The sequence below is a fragment of the Diplotaxodon limnothrissa genome, linkage group LG16, assembly GCF_057381915.1.
Source record: "Diplotaxodon limnothrissa isolate DT_005_m linkage group LG16, D_limnothrissa_male_GT1.1, whole genome shotgun sequence".
NCBI classification, from domain to species: Eukaryota; Metazoa; Chordata; class Actinopteri; order Cichliformes; family Cichlidae; genus Diplotaxodon; species Diplotaxodon limnothrissa.
Genome location: NC_140611.1, coordinates 27305727 through 27324621, shown reverse-complemented (window position 1 = coordinate 27324621; position 18895 = coordinate 27305727). Strand labels below are relative to the sequence as shown.

Here is an 18895-nt window from a genome sequence, read left to right as displayed (position 1 = left end):
AGCAGAATGATGACAACTGCAACAGAACAAACTGGGACACAAGTGACTTGTCTCTCCCCACAGCAAGAGCTTGTTTAACTGTCAGGTCCATCTGCACAAAAAACAGTGATATGATAGACCCTTCAAGACAAGTTTCTTGTTCTGAAGTGACAAGTTTGTATAAAGGTTTTCTAGGGTCCACAGTTATAGATATGATCGTGAACGGCCCTATCTACCCAAAGCTGACATGCATGTATGTGTGAAAAGTTCAAGACACAAGAGGATAGGTCCTTTTAAAAGTAATACTATCAAGCTATTTGTGATTTAGGTCACCTCAGTGTCTTATCTCCCTTGATGTAATCCCACACTGACCAAGTGATGATTAGGGCCATGTGGGGTATATTAATTGTTCTTCTAGAAGCACACGTGAGAGCCATTTCCGATCTCTACATAATATACTTCAACACAAACCAAACCTTTAATCGTTAAATGATTGCATCTTAATAAGAACAAACAACAACCAACATGTTTTTGTCACCACGAAAGCGAGCACAAGGGTGAAACACAAGCACTCGTAGTTATGAAGTAGAGCAGATTCTGACCCTGGTTGTTGTGCATAACTTCCCCCTCTACTTCATGGCTTGAGGCCACGGAAGGCACATCAAACAGCAGCTTCTCACAGAGAACCGCCCTGGCCTCCCTCCGCACTCACTTCAACTTGGCACCACAATGGAAAAGGAAGGGCACAGCAAAACGCTATGCTGGACAAATGTAATTCCCCAAGTATGGCACCACGTGTGAGAAAGAATAGAAGGCAGAACGTTAACACCCCAGCACATACTGAAGCTGCACATGCAGACTGATGGCTGCGTTGTTTCTCGCAACTCTGGGGAACAACCAGGAAAGAACAGCTGAAGACAACAATGAATTATTTAGAAAGTGAATTTGGAAGAAGTAAGGAAGGCACAGTCTCAGTACCATCCTCACACATCTTCATAAATTCAAAAATTTCACTAGGTCATTTTGTTCTTTTCTTTTTACATTTTTTGAACAAGCCAATGTCACTGTCTTCTTCTTATGACTCAGTGTTTCCCTTGGAATTATTTATATTGTGTCTGTATTGTTTAGATAGCTAGTTGTTCAATTCTAGTAAATTCTGTGTGCTGTAAATCTGATTTAAGAGCGTTCTAATTAAGAAATAATTTTAAAACAACATTCCTTATCAGTCGTAACATGCGTGCATTTTTTGTGGTACTAATCATTCATATATCATTCTTAACGCTGTCCTGTGGATGTCAGACTGTTTTTCATGACAGCAGACCAAACATTTTAGAAAAGTGACAGTTTTTGCACTTGATATTCAATTAGTTTTTCCAAAGACGTGTACTAGTATGTCACCTGCAACAGACACCGCCCCAACATGACCCACTTTGAGTAAGCAATTAAGAAAAGTTATTATTGTTTTTATTTATTTATGTTTTGTTATTGTAATTTTTAAATGTAGGCAACAATACAGATATTCATTATTAATGTCAAAGCTGCTGCAGAACAAGAGCTAACATGTGTGGCAGATGACATTTTTATTGCGATCAACACACAAGCATAGAGATGTGCTGATGCATTGATCACTTAATGTATCTATTTCTCCATCTTGAACATTATCAGAGCTGCCAAGGGTCATGCAAACCCTTATTTACTCTTATTCAGCCACCACAATGTATCGATTCTGTCCATATCTTCGCCCGCTTTGATCATTTGTGATGTTGGATTTAGCTTCAAGATGAGTGAATGGCAGCTTTGATCTTATTTCGAACACACTGCAAGAAAGGTGTGCTGCTCTGTAGTGGAAAAGCTGTGCATCTTTTTTGCGAGTCTAGAGGTTCATTTTGTGCTGACCTCAGGGTCAGTCTGCAGAAGATAACCTTCTAGCACTGGATCATTTTTCATAAAAAGGCAGAGCCGCCCACACAATCCTTTCTTTCTTACTACACAGTTTATCAGCAATCACTGGGACACAATATTCTCAAATAGATTTCAGGTGGTAACTCATACAAGAATACGTTTTGTCTGAGCAATAGCTGGAAATAATAAATTAGATGTATTTTCTCAACTTTGTCAGATGGTATAACATCCCTTCATATAAAAAGGTGAACTGTGATAACAGCACCCGTCACTATAAAGAAAAAAAGTAAAGAGTAACCCACTTCCAGCACACTTAAATTGTTTGACTGTGCAATGTGAATTATAAGTGCAAGTATACATACAGTATGCTCTGTGTCTTTGCCAAAAGAGTCAAGCTGCAGTTTACATCCATGGCTGTATGTTTGAGTTTTTTAATCTTGTTTGACAAAACTCCAGTCACGACTTCCATGAGTCATAGTTAAATACTGAATATTTTCAGAGTCACAGACCTTTAAATTACATGGTGATAGTTTAAAATTTGACATTTTTAAAATTGTGATTTTTTAATTTCTTAAGTTCCAGAAGCAGAAAAAAAAATATATTTTAAGGAATATTTTAAGGAATGACAACTAGAAGATGAGCCTGATATCAAAATATAGGTAAAAAAAGAAACCTTTCATATTCTATAACTTGTTTTGATCAGCTAAATATACCACATGGTGATACAACCCTTTAAAGTTTACCCAAAAAGTACTTTTGAAGTTTGTGAATTATCAGAAAACATCTAGACTTCTAGTGTTTGATACTCCATGACTAAGATATTAATGATGGAGTTTTGTTTTTGAAGCTCAAGTGTATCCATGATATAAATGCTCAAATTTGGTAGCAATAGCAAAGTCATGCTGAGCATAAATGGGAATTTGGCTTTAGACTGTGAGACTTGCAATAATTATAAACTTTCATGTGCTTTGCATGTTCTTGTACTAAAGGCATTGTGATTCTGAGGGGATCATTTTGGAGACACTCACTGTTTTTTTTTTTCATGGAATGGGCCTCTTGCCCTAACTATTGCTTGCACGGAGGCCTAAAAACAACATAAAATGAAAATATTCCTCTATTTTCATCACCTTTTGTTATAATTTTTCTTAATACACACAGCTGATTTTAATGTGATCCTTCTAACTCAACTCTGAATTGTAAAAATTGATATTACAGGTGTTTTGAAGCTGGATTGTTTTTTTTTTTTACTCATTACGTGTCCATTAACATAAAAAAATGTAAGTAACCAAAAAATAATTCAACTTGCCTGTGAGATTTTTTAGACCCAACTGGCGCAGGCCAAAGTTTCCATCACGTCTGTAATTGAGGAAGATTGCAAGGGAGTAGCGGTCCTCGTATAGCTTGGTTCCTCGGATGATTCTCAAGTTCTCTAATGGCAGGTAGTCAAACTGGTTCAGAGCCACCAACACATAGCCTGTCACTTCCCTGATAGACTGTGGATAGAGGTATGGAAATAAGTGTTAGTGTGCAATTTAAGTGTGTACATGTTGCATAGATGAAAACACTAACAACACATTTCTAGGGAAAAAGAAGAAGAAAAACAACTTGTGCTTCTCATGGCGAATGTAAAATTAATTCAGTAAACAAGTTAGTGTAAAGGCAAAAGGCACAAGGTTATCACAGTTCTGTGTTTATAGTGGCTGCATGTTCTCAGGCTAAAATTCATCACATAATATCTAATTGATCAAGAAAAAAGATAACACTGAATTTCTGCAAGAACATCCATTTTAGCGTCTTCCAGAAACTGTTATTAGTTCAAAAACCTCATGTTTAGTGTCTGTAACAAATTATAATTTGACAGAAATATAATTGATGTTAACATTGCCTATTTTGCAGTTCAGTATATTCGTTATTATTATATATATTTGGACAATGACACAAGTTTAGTTTTTTTTACATGTTTACTGAAACATGTTCCAATTGTAGTTATAACTACAATTGTCTATTTTATATATATATATATATATATATATATATATATATATATATATATATATATATATATATATATATAATAGACATGGACATAATGTGTAGACTCTCAACTTTTATTTGGGGGTTTCCACATTCAAACTGGACAAAGGGTTGAGGAGTTTCAGCTCCTTAACATGTGCCACCCTCTTTTTAAAGGGACCAAAAGTAATTGGACAATTAAGTCAAAGGCTATTTTATAGGCAGGTTTGGGCAATTAATTTGTTACATGTATGTCATTATCAGTTAAGCAGATAAAAAGCCTGGAATTTATTTGAGGTGTGGTGCTTGGATTTGGAAGATTTTGCTGTGAAAGACAACATGCGGTCAAAGGAGCTCTCCATGCAGGTGAAACAAGCTACACTTCAGCTGAGAAAACAGAAAAAAAAAACATCCAAGAAATTGCTACAATAGTAGGAGTGGAAAAAATCTACAGTCTGGTACATAGAAAGAAAGAAAGAAAGAAAGAAAGAAAGAAAGAAAGAAAGAAAGAAAGAAAGAAAGACCGACCGACCGACCGACCGACCGGATTTTAACGAGGAAATGTGGAAACACAAGGAGGATTTAGCAGGAGATTTGCAGACGCACCGACAAAGGACTGAGAAAGACAAACAATAAATACACTGAGGCATGACAAGAGTGGAAACAGTGAAACTGCAGTGAATTGGATGCGACGAGACGGGGAAGCAAAACGTAACACACTGAACACAGGACGTGAGATAAAACAAGAAACACTGAGACACAGACCTAACACACAGCAAAGGGGACGAACAAGCAAGGAGGCAAAAGATGAGACACAAGGAGAGGAACAGGGGAAAAAGGTTAGTGAGCGAGAGAGCGAGCGAGAGACACGGAGAGAGATACAAACATGGAGACAGAAAAACCTAACAGAGAGGAAACTACAAACTGGGGAGCAAGAAACTCAGAAACATAGAAACAACTAAACTTGAGTCTAACTGTAGGACTGGAACCTAACCACCCTTATAATACAAAAGTCACAAAAAAAAACCAACTCAAAAAGCTGAGTCAAAAGATACCCTAAATGAGTATTTTCCGTTACATAATTTGTCCAATTACTTTTGAGCCACTGAAATGAAGGGATTGTATTAAAAAATTCACTAGTTCCTCTGATTTTTATACAATCTTTTTGTTAAACCCACTGAATTACAGCTGAAAGTCTGCACTTACATTTAAAATTCATAGTGGTAATATGCAGAAACAAATATATACAGACAGAAGTTTCCCATTTCTTAAATATCAGTGACAGAATTAGCCAGAATGACCAATTCTAACATCTATTTTCTGTTTAGGTTTTAGCCAAACTCAGGACAGAGCATTTGAAATAATTCAGCGATTGCGTGTTATCCTGTTTATTTGCAAAGCAATAGCAGACATGCATACTTCACCTTACATTTGCTTTTGATGTATTTGTTCAAATTTTTAGGTGGACATAGGTACAATAATAAAATAGATTAAAATAGGAAAGCAAAAGAATTTAAAAAAAAAAGAGGACTACAAGACAAAAAATCAAACAAACTAAGTAATGTACTCTAAGCATCTGTCTTCAAGGTCGTTCAATAATGCCAATGAGCTGAGTTCAGGCATCTAGGAGAAGAATTGACTGTGGGGTTTGTGACCTTACTTCAAAACTTGGCACAGGGTTCGGGATTCGTGTCTGGGGCCTGGCCTGGGGTGACTGAGCCACAAGGACAGGCACTGCTTCACACTTTAAATGTCATTTAGGAGGGGATATAACGACTGTCGAGACTTTGGCAAGAAGCCATCCAGTTGGATCTGCTATTGCATGAATCAAAGTGACAGGCTGTGTCCTCTTTCTCCCATCCACCATCATGGTGGCTGTCATTAGCAGACAGGCGGTCAGAGAAGTCTTTCCACGCTGGCCCACTGATGCTGATAATCAACAAGTCTGTGTGTGAAGTGCTGCTGCAGCTGATGTACTGAGCTGAAATAAGTCCTAAGGAGGGCCCTGGCAGTGTAGTCATGGCGGCTGACAGCTGTCAGAGAGCATGGCCATCAGCCACCAGTAAGTAAGCCACAGTCGCAGCTCTGTCATCATTACCCAGCTGATTACCATTAATAGAAACAGACAGGCCTTGAGTGTCTGTGTACCTATGTGAGTGATTGATGGGGACGTTACATTCAGTATGTCTCTGAATGTGTTTATCAATTTAAAAACTACCTGGAGAAAAAAGGACATAGCACAAACTTCTTTGTGCTGATGAAAATATCCAGTGAATTAATAAGAGCAGTGGTGGGTTTGAGGCTTCAAACGTTGAGGAGCATTATGATGGTGCAACTAAACTTGACCACACCATAAATGTACATTTATTGATTTGAATCAAGAGTGTGTGTACATAGAGAATATATTGAGCTTTTTTTCAAGTGAGTGCATGTAGTACTCTTTGCCTCCATGTCAACACAGAGTTTGGCAAGGTCTTTAGATGAGTCACATTCACCCCACTGAGTTTGAAGGTCTTTTCAACCCTGCTACAAAACCAAATATGCGGCACTCTGTGACATAGCCTTGGACACTGCCATATCCAGGTACTCTTTCTTCCTCACAGAAGACTGAGGGCAGCACACAACAGCAAAAGCAATCAGCTCTGGCTGATTAAATTTAAGCATATACAGTAGCTAATAATTACTTCAAGGCACATACTTCACAGATGCCTTTTATATTGTATTTTCTGAGGTTGTTTGTTGTCCCACTCACATAGCTGTCGTTTGTTATTTTCAAGCCACCAAATCGATAGCTTCGAAAGTGCAACACTGCAAAGGGAATAAAAAGAGGGAGAAGGAAGTGGCAGAAGCACATGTCTCCCCCCCACAGAATGTTTGTTCAATAATGAACTGTGAGAAAAAAAGGAAACAACTTGTAGTGATTACAGGCTCTTGCTGAGCTAATGGCCGAATCTGCTCTGTGCGTGGTCACTTTCATTAAACACAGATCAACAAAACAAGCACCCCTTGGCAATACCACTGGTGCAGGCCAAGCGCATAGTAAAAGTACTTCAGGGAGACAAGAACCTGGATTTCAACACGTTTTGATGCATAAGTTCCCAAAGGGGTATATCTATATATAACATTCAAACAGATATTAATGCAAAGAAGCTGATGTGATTATCAATGCAGACTGCACAGGTGCCAGTGCAACAGTTTTTCTATGTCTATATTAGCACTAAATACAATGATTTGCATTATGCCCTCAATTTAGCTACAGTGAAATTAGAGCATTAAATTACCTGCTAAATATAACACCATGACACAATGTTGTCCTGGATTTCTACCAATAAAAATAGCTCTTCAGTGTGTCGATAGGCGCGTGGGCCACATCTTCCAGAAATCTAAGTTGCAATGGTCTTTGCATGCATTTTCAGGATTTCTTTTTAATCTTAACACAAGTAACACAAGTAATTATTTATACCAATGCATCATTATAAATTCAAAGAGGTCAGTGCAAACTGTTGATCATCTGCAATCTCTTAAGTGAATAAAGACAGCTTTTTAAAAAAAAAGAGATTATGTCTACAGTTGGACGTCAGACTCCCTCTAGCAACTTTTCAGTTCATCCAACCACACACCCTACATGCCTCCTAAGAGATCAATGCGTCAGGATCTCAGCAACAGTGAACAAAAAAGACCTAGAGAGCCAGATTCACTAGATTAACAGGGATTTCTCCCTCCTCCCTACGCTGGAGCATTTGTGAACGGAAGTGTGGCAGCGGAACAAAAACCTCACTTGAGTCACTGAGACGTGCACAGTTTTGAAATCGAGTCCTTCAATCCCTGACTTCTAAAGGAAGAGAGGGAGGTTTTGGGGGTAGAGTCAGTGAAGGAAGGAGAAAGAGCAGAAGATTTTCTTCTGCACACTGCAGGAGAAGCTCAGACGAGTGGACTAGGCTAGTCTTACGTGTATTCTTACGCATAATTAAAAACATACCTGTTCCAGGTCAGAAGAGACAGAGAGTAAACCAAAAGGTGTGAGGAAAAGGTGAAATGTTAGGCTGCGGGTGGAGGACATCGGCACCATTAGCATGTTTGAAGACACTGAACACACGTTAGCACGATTGCCTCTCATTTCCATACATATTGAGGCAAAGATATGTGCTCTGCAGGGCTGCGGTCACTGAAGTCAGATACACAGAAGTGCACTGGGGGTGGGCTTAAGGTTTGCATCGCTAAGCCTCCATCCTCTATTTCCATATCGGTTGCTTAAATCCTCTGCCTGAGCTCACATCCACATTTGTACACAGACACAGATGTAAGTAAGAAAACCTCCTGACTTTTTCCAGGAGATCACCTTCAGTGGAACTGGCATATAATGGAAATATTACTGGCTGGCAGTTGTCCCATAGTGCTTTACTACTGTTTTGACAATAATTTCTGAAATTAACTCTATTGTGAATAAAGGCAAATGACTTCCTAAATCGGTTATAATATGATGTTGCGACGCCATCCCATTAAGTGGCCCTGGTGAAACTGGTATCCTTTTTTCATTCTCAGCCTCAGAAGTGTTGCCGTGCCAAGTGCCCACCTACAACCCACCAGCTCCTCAGTAATACCTCAATCCTTCTGGAGTGGCTCAAACCCAATATGAGCCACTTCAAACACCTGCAGGTGATACTGCCTTTGATGTATGTGTGTATTTGTGTGGAAGTATGCACACCAGTGTATGTATCGGAATCACAGAAGTATCTTTTATTGCCTTGGCAAGTTGATTATGATGACTCATCTTTGACGATGAAGAGAAACTCTCACTTGTGTTTCTTACACCACTTGTCTTGTGCTTATGTGTGTGTCTGCGTGTGCAAACGTGTGTATCTGTTAGTGTGTGTGTGCATGATGATGCCTGTGTGGCTGTACAAAGGCATTCTTGTGTGAGATTAGACAGATTTTTTTTGTTGTTAACAGTGGTAACAAAAGCCAAAAGAACAAGTGACATGAAAGATTTGAAACCTCTCTGTTGGCGTTCCACGTCCTTCCTTTGCCTCTACAGTGGGAGAATGCCAGCTGTTTTCTAGGAATACTACTTTACTCAAGCACAAGTGAGGATTTCAGAGGGAAAATATTATATTATCTTTATAACAAAGCAAAAAAACTAGTTTAAGTGTACTGAAATAAAAAAAAATCACAAAGTTACAAATAATTTTATGACGACTGAATGCAAGATAAAACATCATAAACTGATATTTGTTACTAACAAGTGTGGGTTTGGCATGTGGTTGATATTTGGGTTGGCTGTTGCTGGCTAATGAGATTGGCAAGAATGGGTGACTTTGAGAAGTCCCTGTTCAGAGTGATGTACGGAGAGGCAATGTGTAGTACTCAGTTGGAGTGTCATTGGTTGCGACAGGATGACAGTCGACTTGTCAAGCATGATGACAAAAAAGCCCTGTAAGGTGAATGCATCATTGACAGAATACACCATCCTCAAATTCTGAAGGAAAGAAAGGCTAAACAGTGAAACAATCATATGAAGAAAGAGAAATGGATTGAAAAACGGTAACGCATAATGTATGAAAATCGAGTACACGTACAATCTCATTTTAATCCAGGAGAGCCAGAATTTCTTAGAAAGCATTTTCATAATTCTATTTGGTCTATGGTGTATTTTCAGGAAAGGTGGTTATATAAGTAGAAAAGAAATCTCTCACAACTTTCTTGACAATATTGGCATTGAGGTGTCAAACTCCAGGCCTCGAGGACCAGTGTCCTGCAGGTTTTAGATGTGTCCTTGATCCATAACAGCTGATTTAAATGGCTAAATTATCTCGTCAACATGTCTTGAAGTTCTCCAGAAACCTGGTAATGAACTAATCATTTGATTCAGGTGTGTTGACCCGGGGCGATATATAAAACCTGCAGGACACGGGCCCTCGGGGCCTGGAGTTCGACACCTGCGGTTTAAGCTTTCACAGAGGGAACTTATAAGATGAGGCCAGCTTATTTCAATTTCCCTTAAATGTGGCTATCATAGGTCTGTGTCCAATCCTATATTTTACATACTATGCCATTAGGGCAAGTGTCTTGAGCCTCTTTCAGTTCTTCAGATATACAGTGCATCTCCCATGTGTACTACATAGGTCAGACAGAACTTTTATATACACTGTAAACCCGAATGTTCAAAGTAATTAAACAGATTAAGTAGTGTATACTCAAAGTCTTTAAAAAGTTCTGTTAACTTAAATATGTCAAGTTCGTATAACATGTTCTTCTTTTTGAGTAAATGAAACTAATAATATTTGATTGAATTTAACTATTTCTATATTAAGTAAGCATCACTTAAAATAATAACTTAAGCACAACGTAACACAGTTAAGTTAGGACATATAAGAATGGTAAAGTCCTGTTATTTTTGTTGTTTCAAGTAGGTAGGATTTAATAATAAACTTAATTTATGTAGCACATGCTAAAATACAATAAAATCTCAAAGTGTTTCACCAAATAAGTAAAATCAAATTGTCTTAAATGCATTAGTGGAAGACAAAATGTATTTATTTTAATATTCATTGTTTTATCACTGTGTCCTACATATATATTTTTAATTTTTTCCGTAAGTGTTGAGCAGCTGCAGGAATCAATTTTTATTCCGAGTTAATCTCTGATTCACCCTCCGAAGCGGAAGGCGGCGCTAATGAGCATTAATACGAAACACAGAAGAAGTAAAGGTATATGGGCGGGAACAGCACCAAAGAGGCAACACGGACGACTGGAGAAAGTTGGACCTAACGGCAGCAACTAGCATCACTGGACTTACAGTAAGTTTTCAATGTTGATATTAGTTTATTGTTAAAATACGAATATTTAGTTGTATTTTGGGTGCGTGTCGAAAAGAATAGCAGAAAAGTCGGTCCGTGTTTTTTATGTGCTTTGCTGCTCTCCCCGAAGGAAACTTTGCGCTTGCAGAGCTAGCATTAAGTTGTTGTAATGAGGGTCGCAGGCTGTTTAAAAAGTTAGATACTACTTGCTCTAGAGGTGGCGCCCGGTCGCCTAGTATGAAACAAAGTATTTTAATCTCTCTAAATTTTTAAACCCCCTCTCATGACTCAGAATAGTTGGGTCCAAACAAGCCCGTTGTCCCTGCAGTTACACAACGGAGATGCCTGTCTGCAGTGAGAGTGCTTTCAAGCAGTTTTCTTGTTAGAAACGCTATATTTTAAACTATATGTGCAGGGTTAGGGTTGTGAAGGAGCTCTTGGACCTCTGGCCTGCTCTAAAAATGGAGTCTGAGGTAATATGGATCAGCTCTGTTTAAAATGAAAATTGTAATTCTTACTCATGTGGCAGCTTTTTGCTGCTTTATAAAGATGTGCGAGATTCTTCAAATTGAACTGTATTGTCCTTCTGCTGTAGTTGTATGCAGAGTTTCAGCGGATTACAAATCAGAACCTGCCCAATACATTCTACGCTGAACTTGACCGCCATCTTCCTCGACTGATGACCTTATTCAGCCAGGGCATCAAAAACTGGGAAGACAGCAGATGCCCTGGTTGAAATTCTAAGAATTCACAATGAACAGGTAATAATAGATTGTTACACATTTCATAGGTTGAACCAGTGGAACATTGGACAGGTTCAATGATTTAAATGAGCTTTTTGAATTTTGCTATTACTCCACTTTGTGTTTGCTATTTGTCTGACTGTATTAAAGATGTGAACAGGTTATTTGTGGACATATGTTCTGATTTGACTGTTGTTTTTGTTGTTGTTCAGTAAACTCACCAGTATATAAAATTCTGTTTTTATCTGGAAATAGGAAATCCATGATATCCACACCAAGTGCACTACCGTTCTCCCTGCCCTTCCTGTCTATCTGCATGAGGATGTCTCTGGATTTTTCAGAACCTGCACTGTGAGTGTCCTTAAGTATCTAACAGATACTACTGTGTATATAAACAGTGCATCAAAGTACAAACATGTATTTTGATGCACTGTTTGGACTTACCTTTGTTTAGTCTACTCCTGTGTATTTCCTTTAGCTTAGTTTCAGTCTATCTCACACCACTTGATTCTCTGGTGAATTAGCTGATTTATGTGTGCAGAACATGGATCTTCTGTTTTTCACCTCTTACAGTGAGACTCAGGTCTCCCTTGTAAAAGAGGTATTGGATCTCAGTGGGAGTTGGTAAAATGAGAAATTATATGTCGTCTGTTGTATTTCTTGGGTTAGATTGTGATTAGTATCTCTTTTTCATTAATTCAGGACGAATCTGATGAGTTGGAGCTTGATGGTGTTGAAGTGGCCCTCTTCACTGTCATCAGTGACCATCACACAACAAGTCCAGTTCACTACCAACCTGTGAAAATCTCTGTCGTCATTGAAAGTGATGCCGTGTTCAGTCTCCCCAGATTTGGTGAAGCCTTCCTAGTAATGTTTGGACTGATCTATGCACTTCACCTCAGCTACCCCAAAGCCCTGACCAACACTTTAGAATTTACTCAAAAGATTTTATTTGGTCTAGAAAGTGGTAAACTGTCACCCAGGTTACAGACCCTCAAGAATGACTTGGTTATGTAGGAACTCATCTGAAAGAAGGATGCAGGGTGAAGCATTATAAAAGGCTAGTTCAAAGTTCTCTCCTTTCATCTAAATAATGCCTCAAAACATTATTAGATTACTCTACAGGTGTTCAGCCAATAGGTCCAAACTATACAACGTGCCTTTGTTCTCATTAACATAATGCAAAGCAACACTAATGTTTTGTATGTTTTAATGTTTTTCGTAATACTATTTCCAAAACATTGTGGGCTGCGCAAGATGACCTAAATTTCACTGTTTGATACTGGTTAATGTAAAACAAATAGCATTGTAATTCACTCAAATTGCTGCCTTGTTGTCTTATTCAGATATTAGCCAGAGAGCCAAAAGCACATTTTGATATTATTAATTATTATTTTTCATTACTCTGACAGTTTTCCTGACTAAACAATTTTTGGTCTACTTATTTTAATTTATAAATGTTTTTGTTAATTATTTTTAATTTATGTAATTTTTTTTTTTTTAAATGTATTTAATTTCAACATAGTGCTAAAAGGGAGCAGGCAAGATACTGTTCAATGGCAGATGTTTATGACTTTTGCATATTAAGTTACCGATACTCAGTGTAATTGAGGCAATCAATTGCCTCAAAAATTTTAAGTTTTGGGTCACATGTTTTTAAGTATCAAGTAGTCAACATATTTGACTAACGTGTACTTAAAATAATGACAACACAAACTAATAAACATTTGAGTTTTGTTAACATAAAAATGTTGTAGTTGTGTACTTATTTTTTATAAGTTCTGTGAACTTATTTCTTTGAATTTGTAAACTTGAAACTTTAAGTCATATTAACTGCAAATATTTGAGTTGACCGTTCTCAAAAGATACAAGTACCATGTAATCCAAACTTTTACGTTCTGGAAAAATTTGGCTTTTGAGTTGATCAACTCAAAAAAATTGAGGCAATCGATTGCCTCAATTTTTTTGAGTTCTGGTAACTTATTCGGGTTTACAGTGTACACAATTAAAATAATTTAGTAGACCCCGGATAGGAAACTGATGTAGCAAAACTAACAGGTCCACTGCAATACCCTCATCACCGCAATACCATCTCTGGTTCTAGTGTTTTAAGAGGGTGTCAGACTAAATTGTATCTGTAGCCTTATGATTTCCAGGCTATTGTGCTAAGATCTGAGAACAATGTGAATGTGTAAAAAGCACAAACTGGGCTACCACAGAAATATACAAAAACAAGTATGTATTTACTCATCCTAAATATAAGATCAATAAATATAAAGCATTTATTTAAATGCAGCATCTGAGGACTCTGATGCTTCTTTTTTATCTGGAATGTTTTTTTTTTTTCCATCTGTATGAGACATGTGGTGATTTTCTTAAAAATTATTACGCAGATTTTTGGTCAGACACTGATTCAGATGTTTGCGGTGTCTGAACAGAAAAAGGGACATATGTTAGACTGTTACAACGTCTGCCTTTTATTTTTGTTCTTATGGACAAAGCAAAAGGTTCAACTTTGCTGATGTAGTAATAGATGGAGGTGGCACATTTGGTCATGTCTCTCAGCTTATCTAACTCACCTCCCTTAGTCAAAGCTCACACAACAATCATGACACAGTTCCTCTTGCTTTACTTAGGAAAGTAAACCGAGAGAAAATCAATATTTTATTTCCTTTTATTTTTCACTTTGTCTTGTTTTCATCCAGTATATTGACTGTTTGTTACACTAAATAATTATGTAATGAACATGTTAAAAATAAAAATGACCTTATTCTGGGTATGTTCTGATGCAGATGTCGGGCATATTGCAGTTATCAGTCATCAAAACTGTGAGATCAGTGTTTCTGCCAGTTGGTACTTTGATCAGATATGATACTGACTGGCTTTTAACATAATTAAACACAAAATTTGTATTTCTGAGACTCACTGATTATCCTGAAAATCTAAAAGAATAAAATATAACCAAACTTGTGCCACAGTGGCCAACTAAAATACTATTACTGTTTGCAAGTGTCATGGAAAGTCAGTGCTAGTTTGCCATCACTGCTCGTGCTGTCATGATTCGGCCGTGTGGCAGGCAGGATGAGGACCCAAATTGCAAACTCACAGACACGGGGGATAAACTCAAAATGCAGCTTTATTGCTGACAGGTGATAAACAATAACGATGATACAAAAGCAATGCAAAACTACACTAAACTGGGAAAAGCTAAAGTAACATATACCGGAAGACACGGGGAGAACCACACACGGCATGAGGGAGAACGCGACGCCGAACAGAGGGAGACTCAGACAGAAATACACAGAGGGTAAACGAGGAAAGTGGGCACACACGGGGAACGCAGGTGACACTGATAATCATAACGAGACAGGGCGGGGTGAACTGAACATGACATGTACAGGCACAGAGGTTCCGACAGGAGGAGAGAGAGCACGGGGAGAACTTAGACATAATGGGCAGGGGAAACATGGAATAAAACATAAGGAGAGACGAGGGCTCACAGATACACAGAGGGGCACACAGGGGGTAAAAGCCATGAAGGGAAAACACTTAGGGAACAACACAACAGGGCAACTCAGAAGACATGGCCTAAATAAGGAACGAAATACAAAAATACAAGGAACTAAGAATACTGGGCCCACATGGCCCAGGACCATGACACGTGCTGAAGGAGTCCTGCTTTCCTGAATTTTGGCCAAGTTAAGGAGCTACAGCAACAGCTCTGATTAATGTTTGCTGTCATTGCTTTCCATTATTATTATTATTATTTTTAAGCATTAGACTTTTGAGCCAAACTCATTTACGGTGTGTAATGAAAGTCCACAAAGACTTTGCAATCCCTGTAAAACATTTTACACCCACCTGTTCAGTATATAGCAACTCAGTACATCTGTTCTGCCACTCAGCAGCTTACTTTTAAGAAGCTGATGCATTTTCAGTTTTCATTGTCTAATAGCTTTGATTTCACTTTATGTTTATCACTGAGATCATAATTGGGGGTGGTGATGTACTGGAGTGGATTTAAAATATTTTCCTCTATTTTTCTTCCTTCATTTATGTTAGTGAACAATGCATTTAAAAAACAAAGAGCAATGTTAAATTATTTATTAAAAAATACATTACTGAATTTTATATTGGGTAATATATAATGTCTATCTTTATTTTTTAATCTGCTGTGTTTACTGAACGCTCCTTGCCTTTCATGGACTTGTAGGCAGGAAAAAGTATACACAGCCACACATACACACACATCCATACCCTCTTTTGCTGTCTCTCATCATGGCAGTCTTTCCCATTTCACCTCCCTGACAGTTCCTGAATTGAGCTAGAAAGCCCTCTGTCATTAAGACCGATTCCCACCTTTTGGCAGGGAAATGAATAGTGTGGTGTTCACCTTATCCTATGCTATGAGAACCATCAATACAGAGTGTGTAGAGAAAGGCATATAATTCATGCTACCACTTTCCTTCAATACCCGTTTAGTTAGGTATACTTTATATAATTCCTGTAATTTGGCCACTGCACTATCATTTAGGGGCAGTGGATAGCGGAAGTATGTTAATACAGTAGACGACCATCACTTTTGCTGTATAACTTTTGACAGTATTATTGAATGTTATAAGGAAATGTGCAGAATAAAAAACACAAACAATGGGCAAAATCAATATTACAACTGCCTTTTAAAGGTTTATATAAAAATGTGCTTGTATAGTACCAAGTCTTCAAAGCTTGGTGGTAGACAGCCTATTTGTACTTAGGATACCCCTGTAAAGGTGTCCTCATTAACTTTGATTAGCTTAATGCTCTTCTCCAGTTGTACCTATAATCGAATGTTGTGTAGCTGACATTTTAAATTGCAATGCAAAGCTAAGCAGCAGGCAGCATCAATTTCATCCTCCATTTGTCTTCCGAAGCCTACCTTCAGAAAAGAGATAAAGACAGATAGAAAATGAGAGCAATGAAGTGACACCACTTCCCAAGAGAAAAACTTGCGACTCCATCAGAGCACTGGTAATGAGTGGACTCCAGTGGGGAATTCTCCAAATTGACTAATTTGTAATTGATTCACTGCATTAATTACCGGGCTGGTTACGCCTGTGTCATGGTTAATATTGTGCTGATCTGACGACGTTGGGAAGCCCATATGCATTGGGACTGTTCGGGTGAGGCAGCCATTATTTAATTATGCCACACATATCTGCCGGTAAGGCAAGTCTTAATCCGAGAGTAATCACTTGCCCACACTTCCCTACAAGGATGTGTGGGAGGAGGGTGCTGGGGTGGTAGGTACTCCTGTAGCCCATGGTTAGCTCGTTAATCGAAAATTTTAGGTTATGAAAGTAGAAGGCTCTAAATGTCATTATTGCTGAGGTGCTAATTATTTAATTGCAGTGACACTCAAAATAAATTCCTACTTTGGAAATATTGACAGCAACTTAACCCATTAACCATCTTTTTTAAAATTATTATTACTTTAACTTTTGCATTTGTCTACGATTCTAATAATCAGGCTTGTGTGAATAAATATATATACGAAATGGATATTCTTTGAGTGACTGAAAAATCTCATTATCCTTTTGCACAACAACCTGCACTATTAAAATGAACCTAATTTTTAAATGAGTGTTGGCCATGTGACTCATCAAAACAGACCACATGACCTATTTCTAAAACCAAGCACAGAACACATACTGTACCCTCCGTTTTTCTTTCTCTTTATCAACTCTTAGTTCAGCAGCAGTCCGTTTTCAGCCCTGAGCAAAGAGACATGATAAAGTAGAGGTCTTTCTCTCTCTCACAGTTGATTATATTTTTGCTTTGATCTACAGGGGCCATCCTTTAACCATTCTCTAAGAGTTTGGACCTAGCACAACACAACAAAAACAACACCCACGGCTATGGGAGTAACCAGGCTCCATTATGCCCTTATTTTAGTGTAGCAATCTAAAGAGTGCCGGCAGGATCTTTAAATCATCTGCAGTCCACAGAAGCATAGAAAATAGTCAGTCCCTAAGTGAGTTCTAGGCATCTTTGAAGAAGCTTCAGGGCAATCCTATAGGTGCCTAGAAATTATCTAAAAGTAAGAATTACAGGGTGTTTGTTGTTTTCACTTGCATTTGTGTACATATGAGAAACAGCTCTCACATTGTAGAATCCTTGGGTGGACTATAGCCTTCCTTCTAAGAAATTTCAAAATGGAAAGGGCAATCACTGTTTTATCTAAAACAGTGAATATTTGCGTTTTTGCTGCATTTAAGTGACATACCAATCACCCTCTGGGGGAGCTGCGCTGGTCTTAGCAACATCAAATTAGAAATCTGCTCAGACACGTCGGTGCAGTGGGGTTGTCACAGTGTGGTCCTGTTACTTCAGTCCTCAAGTAGCACCCCACAGGGACTGTTAAGTGTTGCTCTGGGTGAGTCTTGGCCACACTTAATGGCCCTAACAGCATTATTAGCTAATAAAAGTTGATGGGCCTCGCGGCTCAATAAATTCAGGAGGACAGGAGTAGAAGAGGCAGTGGCCACGTTAAAGGTGAGATCTCAGTATGGGAATTTGTAGATCCCCTTATCCAGGATAGGAATTGTGCTAAGATCTGTTAGTATTAAAAGTTGATGGTGTTGGTTACATAATGTGTTGTTTACATAATGTGTCATGAAAACACTGGCAGCAATTACAATCAATCTCAACTTGTTTACAGTCGCTTATCATCCACCTGCAAAGCTGCTTTCTTTGAGTAAATCAAAGACATTATCACAGTAGTTCAACTATCAACCATGGCAACTGCAACTGCGCTTTTTGTCTGTTTTAGCAGGGCCTTTACTGGGGCATTCAGTATGTTAATTTCCCATACAGACAATGCCATTGTTATATCATTGCTTCCAGTTATTTGTCTTGATGCATGCTCAATCATCCAGGTAAGTAAATCTCCAAAGATTGATTCTGTTCATCTGGACGTAGTGTTTTGTGGGAGAAACATTTCGTCACTCATCCAAGTGACTTCTTCAGTCTCAGCTGACTGCAGGTTTTCCCAATCTTATAGACAGTACATTTGCATAATCGATTAAGGAACTGACCTCCCAGCCCATTGTTCAGTCAGTGGGCTGGTTTCAGTCATTATGCAAATGTACTGGTTATAAGATTGGGGAAACCTGCAGTCAGCTGGGACTGAAGAAGTCACTGAGTGACAAAACGTCTGTCCCACAAAACGCTACGTCCAGATGAACAGAATCAATCTTTGGAGGTTCCATTTATTTGCTGAATTTGCCATGATTTCAACTGAAGGCACAACTAGAGTGCAACAGTGCAATGAGAGTGCAGTGCATTTGGGTTTAGGATGGGTGATTGTGGAGGTCACCTAATGCAGCACTTTATCCATCAAACAGCTATCACGCTTAGTAAAAAAAAAAGATTTCATGCTTCACGATAGGCTCTAACCATGCTGATGTCATCCATTTTACT

General features: G+C 38.3%; 1 protein-coding gene across 1 annotated transcript in view; it reads right to left on the bottom strand.

The window, feature by feature from the left end:
- Nucleotides 1-18895, bottom strand: part of erbb4b (erb-b2 receptor tyrosine kinase 4b) — a 176076-nt gene that overhangs the window by 135919 nt on the left and 21262 nt on the right. The window contains exon 3 of the mRNA XM_085374300.1: nt 3188-3374. Within this exon, the coding sequence (XP_085230426.1) occupies nt 3188-3374 (187 nt within the window). The remainder of the gene's footprint in view (nt 1-3187; nt 3375-18895) is intronic.